Source organism: Otolemur garnettii, unplaced genomic scaffold, assembly GCF_000181295.1.
Source record: "Otolemur garnettii isolate 467f Iridium unplaced genomic scaffold, OtoGar3 scaffold00176, whole genome shotgun sequence".
Taxonomy (NCBI): Eukaryota; Metazoa; Chordata; class Mammalia; order Primates; family Galagidae; genus Otolemur; species Otolemur garnettii.
This window is the reverse complement of record NW_003852571.1, coordinates 3,066,512-3,092,398: the sequence shown is the minus strand read 5'-3', so window position 1 is coordinate 3,092,398 and position 25,887 is coordinate 3,066,512. Positions and strand designations below refer to the sequence as shown.

The 25,887-nt window shown below is 47.0% G+C and overlaps 1 protein-coding gene across 1 annotated transcript in view; it reads left to right on the top strand.

The window, feature by feature from the left end:
- Positions 1-25,887, top strand: part of IMPA2 (inositol monophosphatase 2) — a 47,758-nt gene that overhangs the window by 12,603 nt on the left and 9,268 nt on the right. Inside the window, exons 2-5 of the mRNA XM_003800474.3 lie at positions 3,530-3,663; positions 12,430-12,534; positions 14,438-14,483; positions 16,917-17,025. Coding sequence (XP_003800522.1) covers positions 3,530-3,663; positions 12,430-12,534; positions 14,438-14,483; positions 16,917-17,025 — 394 coding nt within the window. The remainder of the gene's footprint in view (positions 1-3,529; positions 3,664-12,429; positions 12,535-14,437; positions 14,484-16,916; positions 17,026-25,887) is intronic.

The window sequence follows — 25,887 nt, the reverse complement described above, 5'->3', positions numbered from 1 at the left end:
CTCACAGCAACCTCCAACTCCTGGGCTCAAGCAAGTCTCCTGCCTCAGCCTCCCAAGTAGCTGGGACTATAGGCGCCTGCCACAACGCCCGGCCATTTTTTGGTTGCAGCCATCATTGTTGTTTGGTGGGCCCGGGCTGGGGATTCGAACTTGCCACCTTAGGTGTATGTGGCTGGCGCCTTAGCCAATTGAGCCACAGGCGCTGAGCCAGAGCTGGAGGCTTTTAACAGAGCCGCCAGAGTGAAAGGACTGGGGGTCTGTGCTCACTCAAGCAGTGAATATTGCAGAGTATCCAGGCAGCTTTCTGTGTGCTCCCTTCATCATTCACTGAGCTCTGTGCACCTGATGTGTGCCAGGGTACAGTGGGGTACCAAAGAGAAAGAGCTTTAGCTCAAGGCCCAGCGAGGAAAGACATAGCCAGCAACACAACAAGGTGATTTCAGATGGGGACAGGTTGTAGACAGAAGATCACAATATTTTCTGGAAATCACTGGGGTGGAAACACATTTGGCTGGGATCTGTGAGAAAACCCATAAGCCCTGAAGGAGAGCCCAGGGAGCCTATGTGGGCATGAGGCTGGGAGGGCTGGGGTAGCCCTGTGGAGCCTGGGGTTTGTTCTGAGCAGCGGGAGCCATAGGTGATCTGATGTCACCTAATGTGATCGATGTCTGAAAATCCTTACTCCAGTTTCTGCATGGAGGCTGCAAGGGTGGACAGCGTCCTGTGGGGGGACCCACAGGTGTGAAGTAACCTCCTGTGCTTCCTTTGTGGGCAGAGTCCCAGAGTGGAGGTGCAGGTTCAAAACTCAGAGCCCTGTACCCCATCCTGCCGAGTCAGACACCCTGGTCCTCAGTGGCCCTCCGCACTCCAGAACTTGAAGACCTCTGCTAGCCCACCACTACTTAAGCGTGCTCCCAGCATCAGGGTGAGTTAGAAATGCAAGCCTCAGGCCAGGTGTGGTGGCTCATGCCTGTGATCCCAGCACTCTGGGAGGCTGATGGGAGGATTGTTTGAGCTCAGGAGTTCAAGACCAACCTGAGTAAAAGCAAGACCCTGTCTCTACTAAAAATAGAAAAACTAGCTGGGTGTGGTGGCAAGTACCTATAGTCCCAGCTACTTGGGAGCCTGAGGCAGGAAGATTGCTTGAGCCCAGGAGTTTGAGGTTACTGTAAACTACAGTCACACCACAGGACCCCAGCTTGGGCTGCAGAGTGAGACTCTGTCTCACTAAAAAAAAAGAAAAAGAAGAAGAAGAAAGAAGGAAGGAAAGGAAAGAAGAAAGAAAAGAAAGAAGAAGCCTTAAACCTGTGCAGCCACCTGAGGAGCTGTGCCATGTCCCCTCTGCTCTGTCCTCTGGTTAGGGCAGCCCTCTCTCTCCCCTCCCTTTTGCTCACACACCACACAGTTAACACCCCCCCCCCACCCCAGAGGTGCACACAGACACCTCCAGGCTGCCACTGCCATGCAGGGTAAACGCCCAGCACCCAGTGCCTTGTCTCGCAGCTGAGGGTCCCTGAAGGACGGGCAGGCACTACATGCAGTTGCATTTGGTGAGAGATTACTGTGTACAGATTGGTATTTTAAGAAAATTAGCCTGATAGTGATGAGCAGGATGTCGCAAACACAGAACAGAGGAAGGCCCTGTGGGGCTGGCACGGGAGGGTAACAGTGGTCGTCCGTAGTGGAGGGACAGAGCACGAGCACTTTGCGCTTTGCCTTTTATATGGTCTGTCTCACTCTAAGTAGTCTGTAATGTGCAGCTGATATTTTTGCAGCCAGGATTTTAAAAAACCTGCCTAGACTCGGTGTGGGGTGGGTGCAGTACTGGGACAGCACAGGGGCAGTAAGAGACACCAGGGCCTGCTGCCAGAAGCATGGCACAGGACATTGGCATCGGGCTTCTGCTCATTATCTAGAACTGCATTGGAGCACCCCACCTGTCACTGTCAGGACAGTGCAGGCCCCGATGTGGAAGAGGGCCCTCGATAAAAGGTTATCAAAGCTGGCTGGGCAAGGTGGCTCACACCTGTAACCCTAGCACTCTGGGAGGCTGAGGCGGGGTAGATTGCCTGAGGTAACAAGTTCATGACCAGCCTGAGCCAGAGAGAGACCTCATCTTTTAAAAAAAGAGCTAGGCATTGTGGCAGGTGCCTGTATTCCCAGCTATTTGGGAGGCTGAGGCAAGAGAATTGCTTAAGCCCAAGAGTTTGAGGTTGCTGTGAGCTGTGACACCACAGCACTGTACCGAGGGCAACAAAGTGAGACTCTGTCTCAAAAACAAAACAAAACAAAATGGGTATTAAAGCTCACAGACTGGGTGCTGTGGCTCTCACTTATAATCCCAACACTTTGGGTGGCTGAAGTGGGAGGGTTTCTTGAGACCAAGAATTTGAGACCATTCTGGGCAACATAGCAAGACTCCATCTCTTTAAAAAGTCAAAAATTAGCTTGGCACGGTGGTGTACACTTATAGTACTGGCTATGCAGGTGGCTGAGGTGAGAAGATCTCTGGAACTCTGCACAGTGAGACATGACAGCGCAGCACTCCAGCCTGGGCTACTGGAGGAAAAAGCAAGTTCACAAAATAAGTATCACAATGGGGATAGAACGCCAAGTCTGGGTGGCTGGGCGGTTGAGGGTACTTTTGAAAGAAATATATGATTTGGGCTGGTGCTTAGTTTTGGAGGAAGAATCTGAGGTCGTTTTTAGGTTCCTGACTGTGTCATAACGATAAGGGAAATGTCAGGTTGTTACAACACACAGAGAAGATGAGAGGCTGGGGTAGAAGTAGAGGTAGTTTTTTATTTTGCAAACTAGAACTGGTCCTTCCTGAAGAAGCTGATTAACCATTCTCCATCCCTCGTGCTGGGGTCTTAGGGTGTCCTGGCACCTGGGGCTGTCCTAGTCTCGATTTTAGAGGCAGCTGGAACCTGTGCCCCAGTCAAGCCCCTCTGAGGTGCTGCGCGTTGCCCTGCCCAGAGCGGCAGTGAGAGCTGGCTGGCCCTGCGTCCTAAAGTGCACTTCCTGGGACTCTCAGTGGGGATTTGCCACCTGGATTTAAGGGCATATCCCATTTCATGAGATCCATAAAATGAGTTAGGTAAAAGAAGTTTTTGCTTAACATAGAAATTTCCTGAATTCAAATTCATGAGAGTATATGAGGCAAAGGTGTGTTACATCATGTTTTCTGGGAAACTTCTAGGGAGGAAGTTTCATGCTCTTTTCAAAACCACTGTTTTTTTCTTTTCCTCCAAAGAAAAATTATTTCACAGATAGGACAAAATAACTTCAAACAGTGAGTCTGCCTTGTAAAAAGAAAAAAAGTGTGTTAGAAACCCAGTGAGCCTGGGGTGTGACATGGAGTTCTGAGGTCTGCCAATAATGGGAGAGGTAAGTGGCCCAGAGACCCACACCTCTGCCCCATCCCCACTGCAGGCAGAGTTCAGAGTGGCCTCAAGGAGTGGAGCCCTCGTTTGTCTGGGGAGGACAATGTTTGTAGGCTTTACCTGGCTCTGTGCTTTTATTTCAGATCATCAGAAAAGCCCTCACTGAGGAAAAACGTATTTCAACAAAAACGTCAACTGCAGATCTTGTGACAGAAACGGATCACCTAGTGGAAGACTTAATTATTTCCGAGTTGAGAAAAAAGTTCCCTTCACACAGGTGGGTGTATTTGTCAGAGAAAACACCAGCAACACTGGCTGTGCTCCTAGAGGATGAGGGGGGTAAGGTCCTTCAAAGACATAGTAAACAAACGGACCCTGTTCTGTGCCCTTTTATTTACTATGAGACTGGGTTTCTGGACTGCAGAACAGCCTGGACTCAAACTCCTAGGCTCAAGTAATTTCCTACCTCAGCCTCCTGAGTAGGTGGGACTACAGGTACATGTCACACCTACTTGGCTAATTTTTAAATTTTTTTGTAGAGAAGGGGGTCTTACCATGTTGCCCAGGCTGATCTTAAACTCCTAGTCTTAAGTGATCCTCCAACCTTGGCCTCTGAAAATGGGATTTCAGGCATGAGCCACCATGCCCAGCCCTGTTTTTATTTATTTATTTTTAAATTTTATTTTGGGTTAATATGAGGGTATATACACTTAGGTTACTTTTTTTTTTTTTTTCTGAGACAGAGTCCGCTATGTTACTGTGTCACCCTCAGTAGAGTGCTGTGGCGTCACAGCTCCCAGCAACCTCAACTCTTGGGCTCAAGTGATTCTCTTGCCTCAGCCTCCTGAGTAGCTGGGACTACAGGTGCCTGCCACAACACTCAGATTTTTTTAGAGACAAGGTCTTGCTCTGGCTCAGGCTGGTCTCGAAGTTGTGAGCTCAGGCACCCACCTCAGCCTCCCAGAGTGCTAGGATTACAGGCATGAGCAACTGCGCCTGGCCTAGGTTACATTATTGGCATTCGTAAGGTAAAGCCCAAAACCTGATTTGCAGTTGAGTCCTTCCCCCAGGAAGGGTGTCATATACCCCTTCATTTTACCCAGTAGGTGGGAACTTACCCAGCCCCTTTTCCCCTTCTGGAATTTCTTGGGTTTTCCTCTCATGTGGGTATGTAGCTGTCTACCTACTATTTTCAGATTAGTGGTGAGCACATTGGATGCTTTTGCTTTTCCATTCTTCAGATACTTTACTCAAGATGAATGTTCTACAAATCCATCCAGGTAAATACAAAAGATGCAAAGTCTCCATCTCTTTATGGCTAAATAGTATTCCATGGGATACATATACCACCATTTGTTAATCCATTTGTGGGTTGATGGATACTTGGGTTGTTTCCACATCTTTGGGATTGTGAATTGAGCTGCTGTAAACATTTGAACGCAAATGTCCTTAGGGTAAAATGATTATTTTCCTCCTAGATAGATACCTACTAATGGGATTGCAGGATCAAATGGGAGGATTTTAGCTCTTTGAGGATTCTTCATACTTTTTTCCCAAGAGTCTGTATTACTTTGCAATCCCACCAACAGTGCATAAGTGTACCCCTGTCTCTGTATCCACAGCAGCATCTGCAGCTTTGGGACTTTGTGATGTGGGCTGTTCTCACTGAGATTAGGTGACATCTCAGGATCGTTTTCATTTGCATTTCTCTGATGATTAGGGACGATGAGCATTTTTCATGTGTCGTCCATTTGTCTGTCTTCTTAGGAAAAGGTTCTGTTCATGTCATTTACCCAGTGATTAATGGGGTTGTTTGTTCTTCTCTTATTGGTTTCCTTGAGTTCTTTACATCTTCTGGTCATTAGCCCTTTGTCCAATTCATAACTTGTGAATATCTTCTCCCATTCTGAGGGTTGTCTATTTGTTTATTGTGTCCTTAGCTGTGCAGAAACTTTTTAAGTTGATCAGGTCCCATTTATTTATTTTTGTTGTTGCCACAGTTGCCAATGGGGTCTTCTTCATGAATTCTTTCCCAAGGCTGATATTGTTAAGTTTTTCCCACACTTTCCTCTAGGGGTTTTATCCTTTCCTGTCTTAGATTGAAATCTTTTATCCACTGTGAGTTATTTTCTGTAAATGGTGAGAGGTGCAGGTTCAGTTTCAGTCTTTCACATGTGGCTAACCAGTTCTCCCAGCACAATTTATTGAATACAGTTTCCTTTCCTCAGCGATGCTTTTGTTTGGTTTGTTGAACTTTGTTTTTATTTGTATATATTATTAATACTGTTATCTTGACAGCCATCACGTAAAAATATTACCTTGCAAATACTGAAAAGGCTCTATCTTTTACAACACGTGCTCAGGGAAAGCTCCTGCTTCCCTGTACTAAGCCATTTATTATTTCTGGAGGGATTCAGAAGAAGCATAACACACCCAGATGCCTGTGGCTGCTTGGCTGTGTGCCAGCTTTCCCAGAGGGCTGGGGTGCAGAGTGACATGTTAGCTGTGGGGCCACAGACCAGGGCATGTGATAGGGACGGCTGGCACAGCTGAGCACCAGAACTCTCCTCCCAGAATGCCTCTGCAGGGATGCCACTCTCCCCTTTCTTTCTTTTGAGACTAGGTCTTGCTATCTTGTTCAGTTTGGCCTCACACTCTTGCACTTAAGTGATCCTCCCACCTCAGCCTCCTGAGTTTGCCATGTACTGTTTTCTTCTTTAAAGCAGAAGTTCTTAATCTTTGTGGTGTCACCCTGTGGAGAATTCAATCTTTTCCTCAGAAAAATTAAAATATTTACACATCATTTTGCATATAGTTCCAAGAGAGCCATAGACCCAGATTAAGACATCCTCTTTCGCTCTAGGGGGTTCTGAGGCCCCTCCCCCCTTCCTCCGTCCCACAACTTAAAAACAAGTACCTTGAAGCAAGGGTTTCTTTTCCTTCTTGTGTGGACTCTCTTAAATTGTTGGATTCCTAAAACTGGATACCGGTTATTGGATCTCTGGGCCTAAACTATTGTAGCTGACAGTTTGGGTTTCCATGGACTCAGGAGGCCAGCAATAGAACAGGGATCTCCCTCAGGGCCAGGAGGCACACGGTAGGTGCAGTATGTTTTTTCCCAAGATTGAAAATAAAAATGAAAGAATAAACCAATGTTACAAAGTTTAACCTCTTTTCTTCCTTCTGGAGAGAGCTCTCTGTTAGAGGGCTGTGTTTGTTTTGTTTTTGACAACCTGTGTGTTTGAGGCTCTCTTATTTTCTGTTTCCTTATTAGGTCTGAAGTCAGTGTCTGTGGCATCTGGAATAATATTTATAAGCTGTACAACTTTTTTAAACTTAATTTTACTTAAATGGCAGAGACAAACCAGCTATTTCAAGCTACTTTATTGCATGTTTTGGTTCGGAGGGTTCTGTGGCCATGGCCATGTGGCTGTGACAACAGAGGGGTAGCTCATCTGCACAGGGTCCCAGGCTAGGCACAGTGAAGTCACTGGGCTCTGGTGCATTAACTGGGTTACTGTACAAACAGCACTCTGAGATGCATCCCTGTTGTACCTGCTGGCACCACATACCAGTGGTTTGGCTCTGCTGTGCTTAAATACGTGGAGCCAGTTCCATTTGTAAAAGGTAAACTTAGATGCTCATTGCTGTGTGCACAGGTAAGCGTTAACAGACTGTGGATGAGCCCAGGCATCTCCACCTGTACCTGTAGTCTTAAGGCCCAGGACTACAGAACTCCAAGCCCCTTTGGAAGACCATCACCTAGAATATGCCCCTTAGGTAGGGCATGGCATGTGTTAGGCTCATCCGGGAGCTTCTCCAGTGGGCTGACACCAGGCCTCCATCTCTGAAACTGACCCCAAGAGAGTCAGATCCAGACACTTGTCCAGGAAACAGTAATCAGGAGCCTTGGTTCCAAAATACAGTCAATGAGGTAGTGTGGGCAGGGCTGTTGGGGCGGGACTTAGCTGCCCCACTGTTACCCCCGTGTCCCCACATCCCTGGCTCTGACTGCGAACCCTGGGCCAAGGTGAAAGCTGGCCTGTCCCCTGCTCAGTTTGCCTCAAAAATTCAGACCAACAAAATCCTTTTTCAGGGTTAAAAATAAAGTACTAGAATCTCAGGCATTAAATTGTTTTAGATCATGGACATACTGATAAATTTGCAATGAGAAAAAAATTACATACATACTACAAATAGAGTTCTATTTAAAAAGTTGGAAAAATTACATACATACTACTTATGCACCGACAGCCCACCTTTGTGCAGGCATACTGCAGGGTGCCAGCTGGTGGGGGAGGGGGGTATTCTCGCTCAGGTGGGCCAGAACTATTTGTCGGTGCATAAATAGTATGTATGTAATTTTTCCAACTATTTAAATATAACTCTAAGGAGTACGTTTAAGATAAAGTTGTCCATCATCCTTTCTTTGAAAAGACTTATTCTGAGCTTTTGACTTTCCTTATTTTTAGTTTTTTCTGAAACTGTCAAAAATAGATTGTAATTGTTATAGGATTTTTTGTTTTGTTGGGTTTCTTTAAGACAGAGTGTCACTCTATCACCCTGGGTAGAGTGCTGCAGCATCATAGCTCACAGCAACCTCAAACTCTTGGGCTCAAATGATTCTCCTGCCTTAGCTTCCTGAGTAGCTGGGACTATAGGTATACATCACCACACCTGGCTAGTTTTTCTATTTTTAGTAGAAATGGGATCTTGTTCTTACTCAGGCTAGTCTTAAACTCCTGAGCTCAAGGGATCCTCCCTTCTCAGTCTCCCAGAGTGCTAGGATTATAGATCTGAGCCATTCCACCTGGTCTGTTTTGTTTTGATAAAATAAAAATTAACGTGATACAGGCTCCCTCATTTTATCTTTTTATTTTATGCATCTGTGAAATCTAAATTTTGGGTCCCTGACCTGGAAGACAGGCATAGACCAAATCTGAGAATAGTTAAGGTTTAGACTTGCTGCTGCCTGTGGCCCTAGCAGGTTTGGCTAATTGCTGCTCTTCTCTGAATGAAGGACCTGATTAAGGTTCTCCCTACAACCCCAGCATCTGACTCCAAATGCACTGTGGTCATGACAGAAAGCAGCCAGCAAAGTAAGGTCAGGGTTTATAGGTTGGGTCTTGGGGTTTATTGGGTGTCTCAGCCTGTCTGCAGTAGTGATTTTGAGTTAGATCCAAATGTAGCTACTCTGAAAATATTCTGTAGCTTCTCCAAAAATATTCAGTAGCACAGCCTTGTTGCCTTGTCAAAGGCTGTCTGTGTTTGCTCATTTAAAGGACCTGGCACAGCAGCCTCCACCTGGGCCAGGACACCCCCCTCCCCTACCAGCTGGTACCCTGCAGTATGCCTGCACAGAGGTGGGCTATCAGTGCACAAGCCCCCCAAGATGCCAGACAGTATCCTTGAAATGGTAAACACATTCCCAGCCACCACCAGCTAGACATTGGCTTCCTATTGCTTTGTGCTGGGCTCTTGTGTCACCTTCAGGCAGGAACCTAAGCGACAGTTGGCAGGGACAGCCACTTCGTAGACCGATCCTGACCTTGTCACAGAGTAAACAGACTAAGTAGCCAGAAAAAATCTTAGAGGTATTTGACTGTCAAATTACGAGGAGGGCCAGACATGGTGGCATGTACCTGTAGTCTCAGCAACTCAGGAGGCTGAGGCAGAAGGATCGCTTGAGCCCAGGAGTTTCAGACCAGCCCAGGCAACATGGAGAATACCCTGTCTCCAAAAAAGAAAAAAAGAAACACGGAATAAAATGAACAAAACTTACAATAATAGTTATTATAACTATTATTTTTATTTATTTATTTATTTATTTATTTATTTTTCGAGACAATGTCTCACTTTGTCACCCTTGGTAAAGAGCTTTGGTGTCACAGCTGGCAGCAACCGCCAACTCTTGGGCTTAAGCGAGTCTCCTGCCTCAGCCTCTCAAGTAGCTGGGACTACAGGCACCCGCCACAATGCCCAGATATTTTTTGTTACATTTCTCATTGCTGTTTTAGCTGGCCAGGGCTGGGTTTGAACCTACCACCCTTGGTATATGGGGCCGGTGCCCTATCCACTGAGCCACAGGCACCATCTACAACTATTATTTTTTAAAGGAAAGTGGTTAAATTAGGCAGTGCAATGTGTTATATCATTCTAACTTGTTACCAAACTTTTAACCTTAACCTGGTTGCTATTTTCCTTTTGCCTGTCAGGCTAATGAAATGTTCTTTTTGCTCCCTAAATTTAGTCATGTGCATTGTTCTTCTTTATTTGTGTTATGGATTTATGTAGATGTTCAGAAGATGGCTTGTACAAAGGCCTCAATTATCTCACACTGACCACTGTCTGGGTGACTTGTGCAGGGTGGATTGTACCTGCTCCCCTGCTATAGAGTGTTCTCTCCCATTCTGTAGGTATCAGCTTCTTACATGAAGGAAATCAGGTTTAAGTAAATGAAAATTGCATGTCCTTCCTCATATGCAAGGGAAATATTTTTGGTGCCCCTGAAGACCAGACGTGGTGGTCTGTACCTCTGCTGCCTTCAGAGGTGTGAGGCCTGGAGGGCCTGAGGGTGCTTTTCCATTGTTCAGGTAGGCAAGTGGGCTAATGAGTGGAGAGCACAAAGGTGGGCAAAGAGGAAGAAAGTCCCAGGGCATGAACGGTCAACTGCTGAAAAGCCCAGCATTCAGAGTGGGCACTGAGGTATTCCCATCAAAAATGTCTTGCAAACCTGGATGGAATGAAACACATTGTCCTTAGTAAAATATCAAAAAATGGAAAAGCAAGTATCCAATGTGTTAGTTCGATACTAACATGAAGCCAGTAGATGAGTTAATACACACACAAGAGAAAAATTCAATTCAATTCAAGTTGTGGGGGAGGGCAGAGGAAGGAGAGGGATTGGTGAGCTCCCACCTAATGGGCACAACGTAAGGGTATATAACACACCTCTTAGGTGTGGGACACACTACAACAGGAGCCTTTCCTAACAAGCCCAAACATTGTAACCTAATCATCAGTACACTCATATTAATCTGAAATTTCAAAACTAAAATAAAGCTTTAAAAAGAATGTCATGGAGACCAGTCTGAACAAGAGCGAGACCCCATCTCTAAAAATAGCCAGGTGTTCTGACAAGTGCCTGTAATCTACTCAGGAGGCCGAGGCAAAGAGGATCACTCAAACCTAAGAGTTTGAGGTTGTTGTGAGCTAGGATGCTACAGCACTCTACCCAAGGTGATAGAGTGAGACTCTGACTCGGGGGAAAAAAAAAGTCATGCCTGCCGGGTCAGTGGCTCACGCACTCTGGAAGGCCTAGTGGGAGGCTTCCCTGCTGAGCCCAGGAGCCTGAGCGTGTAGACAGGAGCACTGTGGTACTGCCATGAAGATGCACTGCTCAGCGACCTGCAGACGGTGTCCCACAGACGGTGTCCCACACATCTGGCAGATGGATAAGCAGCTTACAGCCCTGAGCATCCTGAAAAGCCTCTCAGTGTTCTGGGTGGATGGCCTGAGTGCCACTCAGGTGGGGTGGGGGATGACCTGGTGCTAATGCCTGCAGACTCAGGCTCCCTCCTCCCCAGAGCTGCCCTCCAGTTTCTCACTTGAAATCAGATTGAAAAGAGAAAGCATGTGCGCTCCTTCCGGCTTCCTGGGCCCTCACCCTTGCACATGACTCTTTCTCTAGGCCCTTTTGTATTGAATCTTATCTTTTTACTGTCTTGTCAGCTTTGCGCCCAACTCAAGCTTTGAAACCTACTCCTTGTATGTGTATGTTTCAGGGTGTGGGCCTTTTCTTTAAAAGCTTAATTCCAAGTCATTCAGGGGAGGAAAATCACAAAGCCACAGAAGACACCCTTGAGTGTCTCTCCAATTTATTTATCCTAGGAACCGAGGGGCTGTGAGAGTGCAGAACACATAGCCCATGAGATGGAGTGTGTCCAACTCATTTATGCTAGGGACCAAGCAACTGTGAGAGTGCAGAGCCCTCAGTGAACTGGGTGCAGGGCAGGACATGTACTAGGCGCTCTCTGGGTGCTGAGCATCAGCCTCTGTGCTCTAGCTGTAGTTTTTTTGACCCCCAAGGGCTTCCTGTGTAATGGGTTCACCCAAGGGTGAGCAGGGGCCAGCCCCAAAGGGGTGAATTGCAGAGGGCAGGCTGCAGCACACCTCTGACCGTCGGGAGAGTCCCTTGCCCAGGTGCTGTCCTGAGCAGTGGGGTGCTGGTGATGCTGTTGGCTAAGGCAGGGGCAAGTGGAGGACACCAGGAATTCTCTTCTGCACAAGTCAGTATTGAGATGGCGGTTGTCTTGGTCACCTCATGGAATAGGTGGCATGCTCAGATGAGGATGGGCTGGGGATGTGTTTATAGAGGGCTTTTTTTTTTTTTGAGACAGAGTCTCACTATGTCACCCTGGGTAGAGTGCCATGAGCTACGGGCACTGGGCCTGCAGAGGGCTTCTTATAAATAAGGGGCTGTGGGAGCATTCCCCAAGGAGCAGTGTGTCAGGGAGGCCATGGGCAGCAGGGAGGACTCCATAGACAGGGTGTGTTCCAGCCCCACTCTGTCCCCCTGACCCTGCATGGCTCCCAGTCAGGAGACCAGGGCTGGGAGGGGCTGCTGTCACCTGTATTTGCAGTTCTAGGAACAGACCTGGGAGGCATCAGCTGCAGGTGACATTTAAGCCTTCAGTGCCCAGGTCCCAGCACTACCTGGAGGAGAGGTGAAGTGGAGTCCTGGGCCCACCCTCATTGCACTGCACTCAGTGTCTCTCCGCCTAACTCCTCCCAACAGGTGTCCTTCACTCCTCCCTGCCTGGCCCACTCACATTCCCTGGTGCTCTTCTGGAACCTGTTGATGAGGCTTTCTAAACCCATTACACAGGTAGCCTGAGGGACAGGTGGACAAGCAGGTGTCTTCCCCAGATACACTGCCTTAATGAGATCCTTTAACAGCAGCTCCTTTCCCAGACGGAACTGGAGGAGCTGTCAGGTGCACTGTTCTGTGCATGTTCCCTCAGCCTGGGCTCCTCCACCACAGGTTCATTGCAGAAGAGGCTGCAGCCTCCGGGGCCAAGTGTGAGCTCACCCACAGCCCCACCTGGATCATCGACCCCATTGATGGCACCTGCAACTTTGTGCACAGGTAGGCAGTAGCAGGGAGCACCTCCATTGTAGGGCGTGACAGTTCCTCTGTAAGTTTTCATCCATTACAGGATTTGACACATCTTCTGTAAGTTTTCGTCTTTCAAAAGCAGCATTTTTAAGGCAGGATTATATAAACAAACTTATAGTTGGTTTATAGTCTTACTAAAAACATGATTACATCTTCATATGTCTAAAATGAGGTTTTTCATTTGTGCGAGGCTCTCAGAGTGTATACTTGTCTAAAAGTTGTTTTCTTATGTTGATATGTTGGGTTACATTTAAGAAAGACCACCTCAAGGAGTCCTTTGGAGAAGCAGGCAGGGTTAGAATCTGAAGCCTGTGCCAATGAGCAGTGGCAGCGCCTGAGGCAGAGAGTAGCACATGATAGATGAGATCCAGGAGCCACTTTGTGTGTGCATGGAAGCAAACCTTGTGATTACAGAAAGCAGGAGGTTTAGGGAGGCTAGTGGGGCCTAGGTGTATGGAACAGAGCTAAGCACTGGGAGGCACTAGGGTAGGGAGGAAACAGGGACACTACTACAGGCCCTCTCTGATGTCTGGGCAGGTGATGGGCCTGCGGGTGCCTGTCCAGGGCCATGCACAGGTGGCTGAGGGCTCAGGACATGGAGTGTCTGTGGAACAGGGGGTGGTCCTCTGACTTGAGTGTGCTAGGAGCCCTGCAGAGATTCCCATTCTGTGGGGCAGGTGGCCCAAGGCTCACGGTTCTTACAGGCTAATGGCCACAGGCTGCCACTGCCAGCCCACAGGCTGTGCTGAGGGAACATTTGAGCAGAGCTGGGGTGCGGGTTCCTCCTTCTTGGTGTTATCCTTTGTTTTTTGTCTAATGCTATGTTTATATGTAAAGCAATTCTGAGAACCATGTTAGTAAAGCCTTTTTATAGGTGAGGGACACCTGGAGAAAGGACTCATCCTGATGAGTCAAGAGACTCACAGGGACAGCAGAATCCTCCGAAAAGGTCAGGCCCCTGTGGCAATCTGACCCTTCTGAGGCAATCAGTAGCGCTGCCTGATGCCAGTCACCCTGTCACCAGGTTGTCATTTCAACTGAAGCATGACCCCTCCCTGGGGTCCCACCAGGTGAGTGTCCCAAGGGCAGCACCCATCACCCTGCCCTGCTTGTCACTGCACCCTGCTCACAGTAAAGGCCGCATGTCCATCTGAGGGTCCTCCTGTAGTAGCAGAGCCAGTTTCCAAAATTCCCCTCCCTGCAGCCTTTGGGGGGCATGGGGCCTGGCAGACCGTTTGGAGGATAGTATCAATTTCAAAACAGACTCTGAGCAAGGGCATGCTGGAGCCCCAGGTGCAGGACGAGAAGGAGAAAGGCTCCCAAGTGTCACTCCTGGGGCAGCCACCTGGGTTGGGTCCTATGCGCTGGTTCCTTGTTTTTCCTGTAACCCTGTAGTGCCCAGCCTGGCCACATCCCTGTCTGTCTGTGACCTCTAATTACCTTCACATAAAGGATGGTCATCATAAAGCTAAGCAGGACACACACATGGTGCTGGTGTTGCCACAAGTGGCCTATAGCAGAGAGCTGTCCCCATTGGGGGCTGTGGCAACTGCCATGCCCTACCTGGGACAGGGGCCTGACCTTTTTGGAGGATTTTGTTGTCCCTTTGAGTCTCTTGAGAACCAGGATGATTACTCAAGTCCAGATTGGGTGTCACAGGGTCAGTGTTGAATTACATCAGTCTCACACAACTTTCAAGGTTAACTGTCTTACTACATGATCAGCTATGTCTGTGTTGGAAGCAGGTGGTGAAGCTCTGGGAAGTAGTTTTTAAAATGAGCCCACCAGGGTGTAGGAATACCCTTCTGTGCCCAGCGGGGCTCGTGAGGCCGCCTCCTGTTTGAGATGCACAGAGTTCTCTCTCCCTTTGCAGGTTCCCTGCCGTGGCAGTCAGCATCGGCTTTGCTGTTCACCAAGAGGTAGGCGGTGTGGCCCAGTCCCTCCGGGCCCTCATCCTTCCTTCCCATTCAGCCCCTTCCTCTTTAGCTTTCTATTCTACCATGACCGGGAGATCGAAGTCTGGTTCCCAAATCTAGAAGTGAGGAAGCACAAACTGGTTTTGGGGTGTGTAGGTGTGGGGTTCCACTGCCAGCCCTCACCCCTGTGGGTGGCTGGCCCTGGCTTCTGCACAGCCTTCTCAGGACACTGCTGTGGAAGCCAAAGTTCCAAGTTAGCCTCAGTCCAGGTCTGTCTCCAGCTGACCCCTAGAGCGTGTGATCTAGTCATAAACAAAGAGGAACTCCTATTTTTGGAGAACGTTTTTAATTCCAAATGAGTTCTCTGTCTTCCTCTGGCTGTCAGTATGAGAACGAGGCTCTTTTAAGGTTCTCACAGACCTCCTGAACTCCTGGTCAGGGCCTGCATGGAAGGCGTGGGGCTGAGTTGGGCTCCATTCGCCACATCAAGCAGTAACACTTGGAAGAACCTCCACTTCTCCATAGTCAGCTTCTCCATGGTCAGTTCCAGCTACATGGGGCCGCGAGCAGATGCCCCCCAAACACCCTCCTTCAGGTAGCATTTGTTTCTTTCAATTCTATCTCAGCATAGGCCCCCTGGCATTCGGGCTGAGAGAAGTTTACACCCATCTCAGAGTACCCATGTTGAAGACAAGTAAGAATTTTAATACTGAGATCTGGGTAAGGACTAATGGCTTGCTTGTTTATCTGCTACATACATGAAACCCTGTGGGTGTCTCTACGCTGACAGGGGAAGGTTGGCTGGTCCTGGCCCCTCTGAGGTACGCTGTGTCAGTTCCGTGTTCCCAGTGACTCAGCAGGGAAGTGCTCCCTATCGTCCCAGGTATGGGGCCAGGGCAGCCCCTGAAGTCTGGGGCCCCTCACAGGTACTTAGCAATTAGCATAATTCTAGGATTGACATGGATTTACAGATCCTTTTAAAGCTAGGATACAGGAAAGAAGGAGAATAGTAGTTAAGTATTCCTAGAAAACTGTGGGCTCTCAGTGAGTTGCCTGGATGATGCCCCTCTCCCAGAAATCAACCCCTTTTCTGTAGGTTGGGGCATCTATCAGGGCAGCTCAGCCCAGGGCTGGCCAATGCTTTCCCAAGGCATCTGGCCTGAGTATTCCATTTTCCAGAGAACTGGATACTGGGCTAACCCCCAAACCAAGCACACCTGCTCACCCAGAGCAGAGGAAAGCCAGAGAGGAAAGATGACGATGATGCACATGCATCGTTTTCACACTGACCCCTTCATTCTGCCATTTCTGCTTGGGAAGCTGTCACCTGGTTACAGCAGCAAGGCTGATGATCAGTGCTCTGCCACTCAGGATAAGTCCCACACCCTTAGTGGGTCATTTCTCTTTTCCCAGGGCTGTCCTTGGGTTTTTGTGGTTTTGTTGACTTTACTGATGGGTTCCTCACTCTTCACACATCAGCAATTTTGGAGATGTCTTTCCAGGTTTGGTTAGAGTCACAGGCAACTTTGTTTTTCCAGTAAAAAAAGAGCTTTCTAAAGAATTAAGCTTTTTGACTGGGCTTGGTGGCTCACACCTATACTCCTAGCACCCTGGGAGACCAAGGCAGGTAGATTGCCTATGCTCAGGAGTTCGTGACCAGCCTGAGCAGAGCTAAAAAAGAAAAACTAATCTGGCATAGCAGTATATGTCTATAGTCCCAGCTGCTCCAGAGGCTGAGTCAAGAGGCAAATTCTTGCTGAAGCCCAAGAGTTTGAGGTTACCATGAGCTATGATGCCATGGCATTCTACTAAGGGTGACAAAGTAAGACTCTGTTCCTCCCCCCTCCCCCCAAAAAATAAAGAAAGAATTAAGCTTTTCAAATAACTTTTGGTTACTAATGCCTATGATATTAATCATTAAAAAGCTAAATAATTAGTCTTTTTTTTTTAGAGTCAGTCTCACTTAGTCACCCTCTGTAGAGTGCTGTGCTGTCACAGCTCACAGCAACCTCTAGCTCTTGGGCTTAGGCAATTCTCTTGCCTCAGCCTCCTGAATAGCTGGGACTACAGGTGCCTGCCACAATGTCTGGCTATTTTTGTTGTGGTTGTTGTTGTTGTTGTGGTTGCAGTTTGGCCGGGGCCGGGTTTGAACCTGCCACCCTGAGTATATGGGGCACCCTACTCACTAAGCAACAGGCACTGCCCAATAATTAGTCTTAATATATTTTAAAATGTAGTTATTTAACAAAATAAAACTTTATTTCATGTCTAGGTCTAATTTTAAATCTAGGCACTGATTTTTTTTCTGTTCCTTTTTGAAAGGTAATTGCAGTCTCATCATCATTGAGTTAGTCTTAACACCTAGACCAGCCATCATTTTTGAATCACTGTTTTCTCCATGTCAAATGAATGCTTCCTATCCCCTCTGTACCACAGCTTGAATTCGGAGTGATTTACCACTGCATGGAGGAGCGGCTATACTCGGGCCGGCGGGGCCGGGGCGCCTTCTGTAACAGCCAGCGGCTGCAGGTCTCCAGAGAGACAGGTGGGCCTTCCTGGGGCTTGGCTTACTTCATTTCTGATGGAGAAGTGTGAGTGGAAAGTGCCAGAGTCACCACCATGAGGGACGGTGGTGGGAACCTCCTGCCAGTGCTTCTGTCTCCTCTAGGCACATCGTGTCCCTGAAAGACTGGAAGTTGAGCCAGCTCCCTGTCTTGATATGCTGGAGAGTGTGCCAGAAGCCTTCAATAGTATCATTCTGCTCTGCACTCAGCATCCTTCACCTTTAAGGTTGAAAGAAACTGTTTGCCAGTTAGGACTCGGCCTGGTGAGACTGGATGAGCAATCCAAAGGCGAAGGACAGGCAGAAGTGTGCTGGAGCCCTCGGAGCACCCAGGCACACCCTGGTGCCACTGATATCCCCTTGTTGTGTGGCTCAGGTGCAGTCTGAGGCTCCTTGAGTGTGCTAGGGGTATGCAACCTTTTCTTTCCTATTGCACATTAGAAGAGCTGTCTTGGGCCTCATAGTAAATACACAAACACTAACAAAAGCTGATGAGCAAAACAAGGTCTGTGCATACTTTTCGTGATATCTGACACCACAGATAAGGAAAACGAGTCCTCACCAAAATCAGCATGTGGCTTCAGTGTATGTGAGAAGACTTCCTCGAAAATGAACCATGTAAACAAGGGGTCTTCCCACGCACCTCAGGCCCACCACTGTGGCCATGGCCTGCCCTTACTGTCCTTAGAGCAGAACCTCAAGGACACCCAGCAGCTTTTAGAAAGGGGCTGCTGGCCACGCACAGTGGCAGGCACCTAGAATCCCAGCGCTGTGGGAGAACTACCAAAGCTGCAGTGAATCATGATGTCACTACACTCCAGCTGGTGACAGAGTGAGACCCTGTCTATAAAAGATGGATGGATGGATGACAGGTCAGAAAGGAAAGGAAGAAGGTGCTGCTGTTGCACTCATGCTGCCAGTGACCACACATGACTGCCTGTCATTAATAGCAGGACCGTTTAGGGGTTCCCCCGCTCTTTTTGGCCTTTCTTCCCAGTTGATTAAGACTATTGCATTGTGAGATAGGACCTGTAGGGGACAGAAATGCCAGGTAGGAATACAGGGAAGAGCCCCAGGCTGGAAACAACTGGATAGGAAGACTTTAAAACTTCCATAATGTCCGCATGTCTGGGTCTGAGAGGATAGAGAACACAGTTCCACCGATTTCTGTAATACTCTGCCTGTTTTTGAAGCTGGACATCCCAGGTCCCTCCTGCCCCTGGTTCTGTCCATCTGCTGACGGTCAAGTCTACCCCCACTTGTTTCCAGGCTTCCTTTTCAAAATGCCTTTCCGAGCACCCTTCCCTCATCGAGTCTTCTTCTCTGGCTGACTCTGTTGCCCTACTGGCCTCAAAGCAGGGAGAGGAGCCAGGGAGGCTGGGGCAGACCCGCTATCAGGAGAGGGCACACTGGTGAGGGGCAGGATTGGTGATGCTGGACAGGACAGGACAGGAGGCCATAGAAGCCCCGCGAGCTGGGCCAGGCAGGCAGAGTGCACAGGTCTCCAGGAGCACTGCCAGGCCCCACCTCTGCACCAGGAGATGGCACAGCCTCCAGCACCTCTTCTCCCTCTCTGGAGAGTTTAGTTGTCTGAGTGAAAAGCAGTGTTAATTATAGCTCTGGTGCTGAGAGGTGCCCACTCAGGTCTAATTGTGCAACGCAGCGGGGAGGAGGCATGCTGCTGAGCCCAGCGAACTTTGCTCCATATTTCCTGGGTTCTAACACTGAGCTCTATTCACACTGCCCTTCCTGCTTGGCCCCACACTTAGTCCTGCATCAGTGGGGGCCTACTCCCTCACATGGCCCACCTGAACCCCCAGGAACTTCACAGAACAAAGGAAGCAACAGGCTCAGCCTGGTGGCGTGTATCACTCAGGCCTGACAGTCACATCCCCTCTGCACAAGTGTGTCTTGGCGGCTACTTCTCTCCAAAGAGCCCATGTTCTAAAGCTCATTTGCAGGTTTTTAAAAATTCTGGCAGACAAGATGCAGTGAGTTGCTTTCAACCCTGCTCATTTCTTTTGTATGGGTGACTGGAATTCCATAGGAGGTGACAGATTAGACTCTAGCATCAGGGTTGTCACCAGGCAGGCCAGATTTCAGATCCTGATTCTGCCACCTTCCAGGGCAACTGGAACTTGAGCAAGTTGGTTAACCTTTCTAAGCCTTAGTCCTCGTGTTTAAAATAAGGATGCTGATGATAAGAGTCACTGAAGATGAAGCAGTTCTATGCACAAAGCCCCCCAGCACCTGATACTGAGCATCCAAAAGTAAGAGCTGTTGTCAAAGGAGAAATGGGAGTCCTTTGCACAAGACCAGTCAAGTCACGACTTGTTAAAATCAGGGTATGTTTCCAGAGGATACCTCTGTTAAAACCACCACTACTGGCTCGGCGCCTGTGGCTCAAGTGGCTGAGGCGCCAGCCACATACACCTAAGGTGGCGGGTTTGAATCCAGCCCGGACCCGCCAAACAACAATAATGGCTGCAACCAAAAAATGGCCGGGCATTGTGGCGGGCGCCTGTGTCCCAGCTACTTGGGAGGCGGAGGCAGGAGACTCGCTTGAGCCCAGGAGTTGGAGGTTGCTGTGAGCAATGAAGCCATAGCACTCTACCCAGGGGGAGAGCTTGAGGCTCTGTCTCAAAAAAAAAAAACCACCACTACTACTAATCCCGTCTCTACTGCTCTGGCCTCCTTTATTTATCACTCCTTTCTGGAATGTTGTCAGCTCACAAACTGGAAAACAAACAAACAAACAATCTACACTTGCTGGAGTAAAGGATTAGATGAGGTCCAGAATTACGTTAGTAGCTGCTGCTTCAAATTCTACCATGCAACATTTCAGACATACACATATTAGGCAGGAAAGTACAGTGAAACCTATGGCTGTGACACAGCAACAACACTCAGCAACTTCGGCCAGACCCCACCCCCAACTCCCTGCAAATCCCAGACATCAGCTGACTTGCTAGTCAGTATTTTAGGACACATCTCCAAAACATGCTGACTTTTTAAATTTCTTTTTATTTTTTTTTTTTTTTTTTTGAGACAGAGTCTCACTTTGTTGCCCTCCAGAGTGCTGTGGCGTCATAGCTCAAGCGATTCTCTTGCCTCAGCCTCCTGAGTAGCTAGGATTACAGGTGCCTGCCATAATGCCCGGCTATTTTTTAGAGTGGGGGGGGGTCTCACGCTACCTCAGGCTGGTCTTGAACTTGTGAGCTCAGGCAATTGGCTCGCCTTGGCCTGCCAGAGTGCTGGGATTACAGGCGTGAGCAATTGCGCCCAGCTTCTGACTGTTTTTTTTTTTAAATCATAAAACCAGTGTTGTTCCCTACCAAAAATTAATCATTCCTGAAGTCATTACATCTCTAGTCAGTGTTCAATTTTTCAATGGCCTCTTTATGGAAAATGGTCTTCTGAGGGCATAGTCAGGGTTCTTGGGGACTTACTGCTCCCGAAGGGTTGGTCTTTGTTACTAGACCTGTTCAATGCACTCAGCTAGGAAATCAGTTGCTATTTATTTATTTATTTGAGACAGAGTCTCACTTTGTCACCCTTGGTTGAGTGCTGTAGCATCACCGCTCAGAGCAACCTCAGATTCTTAGGCTCAAGCAATTCTCTTGCCTCAGCCTCTCAAGTAGCTGGCTGAGACTACAGGTGCCCTCCATAATGCCAGGCTATTTTTAGAGACAAGGTCTTGCTCTGGCTCAGGCTGGTGTCGAACTTGTGAGCTCAGGCAATCCACCTACCTCAGCCTCCTAGAGTGCTAGGATTACAAGTGTGAGCCACCTTGCCTGGCCATGAGTTGCTTTTTAGATATAAAGTTCATCATGAGTTGTGCTGATGTTTTTTATTCAAATTCATGACTACAAGCTTTTCTCTTTAACTCTGTATGTCTCTTTTCCCCCATGCTAAGAACCCTAGTTCACAGAGACTCCAGGGACAATCAAAGTCATCGTAGCATACAGTTACTTATTTGCTTTAGACCCACAATGCACATTTACCAGTTTCAGACTAACAGTATGAGCCCTGCTATCAACAGATGATTACTGAAAATAGTTCAAAGAGCATTTAACTTTGTTTTGTTTTGTCTTTTTGGGCTTAGTGCCTCTCCTACTGCAATGTATAGTCAGGTCACTGTGAGGGTCACCAAACTTAGTCCTCTGGGGTCCTTGTTATGCCACCAACTGAGGATGATCATTTAGATATGTTTGTTTTACTTTAGTTTTAACTTGGAGGGATTACTTTTTGAAAATTTGATTTTATTTGGCAATTATGTAAAAATAAGCACAATATTCCAAAGTCAAATCTGTAAAGTATATCCAGAGAGCTTTAGCTTCTTTTTTCTCCCAACCCTCCTCTCTCCTTGCCCCACAGATAACCCCAAGAAATTTAATTCTAGGGCTGGGCACAGTGGCTCATGCCTGTAATCCTAATACTCAGCGATGCCTAGGGGAGTGGATTGCTTAAGCTCAGGAATTCGAGACCTGCCTGATCTAGAGTGAGACCCCTGTCTCTACATAAAATAGAAAAAAAGAAATTTAATTTTTAGAGACGAGGTCTTGCTCTGGCTCAGGCTGGTCTCGTACTTGTGAGCTTAGGCAATCCGCCCACCTGGGCCTCTCAGAGTGCTAGAATCAAGTAGTAGTTTCTTAAAGGTTGGTTGAAATGTGAAATTTAACTCCACAGCAGTGGGTTTTTTGTTTCTTTGTCACATTGAGATGCCTTGGGCTGTCCTATACTTTGAATAAATCTTTTGTATGAAGTTTTGTAACTTCATACATTGGACATTGGGAAATGGGTTCACTGGTATTTCCAGCTCTTCCTAAGATTGACATACTTCCTTATAAAATACAGAAAAGTGTCATGCTCGTTAATATCACCACTCTTCTCCGGAGAAGTCAAGCATCTTGGGACAGTATCAAGCTTATGGTGATAGATACAAGTTTTCCCAAATTCTAATTTCCACTTAAAAGCTTGAATTTTATCATTGGTAACATTGGCAAAATTAAAGGTTGGACTCACTGCTTTTTTAAGAAAATTCCCTCCAAATACTCAAGTCCGAATAACCATAGTTTATCTAAATTTTCTTTGTGTACTTCCCTTCTTATCACAGAATATTTAAAAGACATCTACTTGGGTTCAAGACTTAATGCAATTGATAACTTCTTTTTTTTTCTTTTCTTTCTTTTTTTTTTTTTGGAGACAGAGTCTGCAGCTATTGCCTTGGGTAGAGTGCTATGGCATCATAGCTCACAGCAACCTCAAACTCCCGGGCTTAAGTGATCCTCTTGCCTCAGTTTTCCTATTTTTTAATAGAGAGGGGTTCTAGCTTTTGTTTAGGCTGGTCTTGAATTCATGAGCTCAAGCAATCCACCCACCTCAGCCTCCCAGAGTGCTAGGATTACAGCCATGAGCCACTGCACCCAGACTGCAAGTGATAATTTTTACAGCTTTGTTATTCTTTTTTTTTTTTTTGAGACAGAGCCTCAAGCTGTCCCCATGGGTAGAGTGCCAGGGCATCACACCCCACGCCAACCCCCAATTCCGGGGCTCAAGCGAGTCTCCTGCCTCAGCCTCCCAAGTAGCTGGGACCACAGGCGCCCGCCACAACGCCTGGCCATTTTTTGGTTGCAGCCATCATTGTTGTTTGGCAGGCCCGGGCTAGGGATTTGAACCCGCCACCTTAGGTGTATGTGGGTGGCGCCTTAGCCGCTTGAGCCACAGGCGCCGAGCCCAGCTTTGTTATTCTTAACTAACATTCCCCCTACTCTGTGTGTTGCAGTGTTGATGGCAGTGTAGTGAGCACTGCTGCAGGTGGTGGCCGCCACGTCTCTGCAAGGGCCCCTGCATCCCACTGTCACTGATTGCAGTTGTATCATCAGTGTACATATTAGCCCAGTGAGAAAGGCAGAGAATATTTTAGTTTATTATGAAATTGTTTTAACCTTAGAAACTCTTGAGTCTCAGGGACAACATTTTGAGAACTTTTGCTCTAGCTGATTTCTCAGGAAAGGCTCCTGAGTTCTTCTATGTTCATTACAGATTATCAGTGACCTTTATATTTGAAAGTCATTTTTCTGGTAATAAAACCCATGGGTCCCATTTTCTTGTCTTAAGCGTCTTCCTTGGGGAGGGGGCAGAGTCTCCTTCTGTGGCCCTGGGTAGTGTGTCCTGGCATCATAGCTAACAGCAAACTCAGACTCCTGGGCTCAAGTGTTGTTTCTTCTGAAAGTTTATTAATCCTTTTCCTTGGCACACAGTGAGCTCTTTCAGAGTGTAATTTCAAATCTTTTTTTCAGGAGAGTTTTCTTGAATTACGGGTTTTATTTCTTCACTTCCAATTCTGTTCCTTTGTTTTTTATTTTCTGGGACTTGCAAGTATGATGGGTGCCTGCTGCTTACCCTCACCATCCTCACTTTTTCTTATATCCTTTTTACCTTCACTACCAATTTCTTTATTTCCTTTTCATCCTCGATTTCTTGTAAAGCAGTCTATTGTCTGTCTTCTTTTCTAAAGTATTTTCTTTTCTAATATTTTCCCAAGCTCTGTGACCTTTAATTTTAAGTTATGCTTTTCGTCCATATCTTCACAAAGCAGAAACAGCTTTCTGTAAAAGAAATGAAGATATAAATAATCCTGGTTACTTCCTGTTTCTTGAAATTCGCGTTCCTGATTGCGGGGGTGGGGGAGTAGCAGGGCTGGCGCAGTTTTTGTAGTTTCCGTGACTCTAGAGCTCCCTCTTCTGTTGTTTCTGTGAAGTCTTCAAACAATTGGCCTTGTCTTTAGATTTTCCTTTTTGTTTTAGACTTCTGTCCTTCCTGTCCCAGCGAGTGCAGGGCCTTGTCCAGGAGAGGCCGGCGGGTCTCGTGGACGGGCCTCCCACCGCACCGGTCCCGGCAGATCTGGGTTTTACATTCTCACAGTTGCTCAGTTGTTACCAGATGGGGTGTTACATAGGCTCCAGTTCTGGCTTTCCTGGGATTCTAAACAGTATTTTGTCCTCCAGATTACTTGGGGAGTATTAAAAATAATTTATTGAGGTCAAAGTCAAATAACCAAAAATTCACCATTTCAAAGCAAGCAATTCAGTGGCCTTCAGTCCATTCACAGAGGGGTGTGGGCCCAGCGCTGAGGCCGCCTCCCAGCCCCAGGCTGTGCTGTGCTGTCTCATGCTTACGTTTTTAAGTTAAACAAAGTTAGATTTTATTTTCATTTCACGTGGATCGCTCTTAGTGGTCTACAAGAAGCCTGACAGAACTAGGATGTGTTTTAAAAACACCACCTGTGGTGTGAGCACTGTCACAGGAGATGAGCATCCCGCAAGCTGAGCAGCTGTGGGTCCCACACCCAGAGAACCCTGGCTCTGGAGCAGCCTCCTCATGCACAAGCGCCTCTCCTCCGCACCTGCAGGTTGTCCTTCTCTCTTGAGACAGAAGTATCCTTTGATACTCAGGGTATTTTCACTAGTATTATTCAACAACGACAAAAAAGGGTTTTCAAACTGTCAGAAGTCACAAACTTTTTTTCACCCTAAAATATACTTACTGAAAGAATATGTAGAGATGTCCTACTTCAAAATCAACTAGATTTTTTGTTGGTTTTTGGCTAGGGCTGGGTTTTGAACCCGCCACCTCCGGCATATGGGGCCGATGCCCTACCCTTTTAAGCCACAGGTGCTGCCCTAGATTTTTTAACTGTAGTAAAATGTATATAAGATTTGCCCTTCTAATTGTCTTTTATGTGTACTATTCAGAGGCAGTAACAGCATATGCCACCACTGTATACTTCCAACTTTTTATTACCCCAGACACATACTCTGTTCCCATTATACATTAACTCTATTCCTCCATGAAATCACAGAATGTTTTAAATTAAGAAGAGGTGTTTGATTTACTACAGTAAATGTAGGGTAAAGGGTAATAAATTTAAAAATTGTAATTGTGGAAAATTATTCAGAAATAATCACAAGATGGGAGCATCATAGTAAATTACCTTTCTCCCCTTATCTGAAGCACTATGACACAGTAGGGAGGAGTTGCCCATAAAGAGAACGCTCAGGCTCCCCTTTTACTCTTCTCTTGATTTTTTAAGATTTCAGATTAATATATGAGTACAAATGATTAGGTTACATTGTTTGCATTTGTGAGGTAAAGTTCAAGTTGTAGTTGAACCCTTCACCCAGGAGTTGTGCCCTATACCCTACACTGTGCCTAATAGGGGACGGCTTACCAAACCTCCCTTTCCTACCTCCTTCCTTCTTGAATTTCATTGGGTTTTTCTCTTGTGTGAGTGTGTGTTTGTTCATCTACTAGTTTCATATTAGTATTGAGTACATTTATTGGATACTTGCTTTTCCATTCTTGTGACACTTTAGTTAGGAGGATGTTCTCCAAATCCTTCCAGGTAAATACAAAAGATGTAAAGCTTTATGTTTCTTTATGGCTGAATATATTCCATGGTACACATATGCCATAGTTTATTAATCCATTCATGGGTTGACGGGCATCTGGGTTGTTTCCACATCTTTGGGTTTGTGAATTGACCTGCTGTAAACATTCTAGTGCAAGTGCCCCTGTGCTAAAATGATTTTTTTCTTCTGGGTAGATGCCTACTAATGGGATTTCAGGATCAAATGGGAGATCTCCTTTTAGCTCTTTGAGGATTCTTCATATTTTCTTCCAAAGAGGCTGTATTACTTTGCAGTCCCACCAACAATGTAAAAGTATTCCCTTCTCTCCACATCCATGCCAGCATCTGCAGCTTTGGGACTTTGTGATGTGGGATCTTCTTATGGGGATTAGGTGATATCTCAAGGTGTTTTTTTTTTTTTTTTTTTTGAG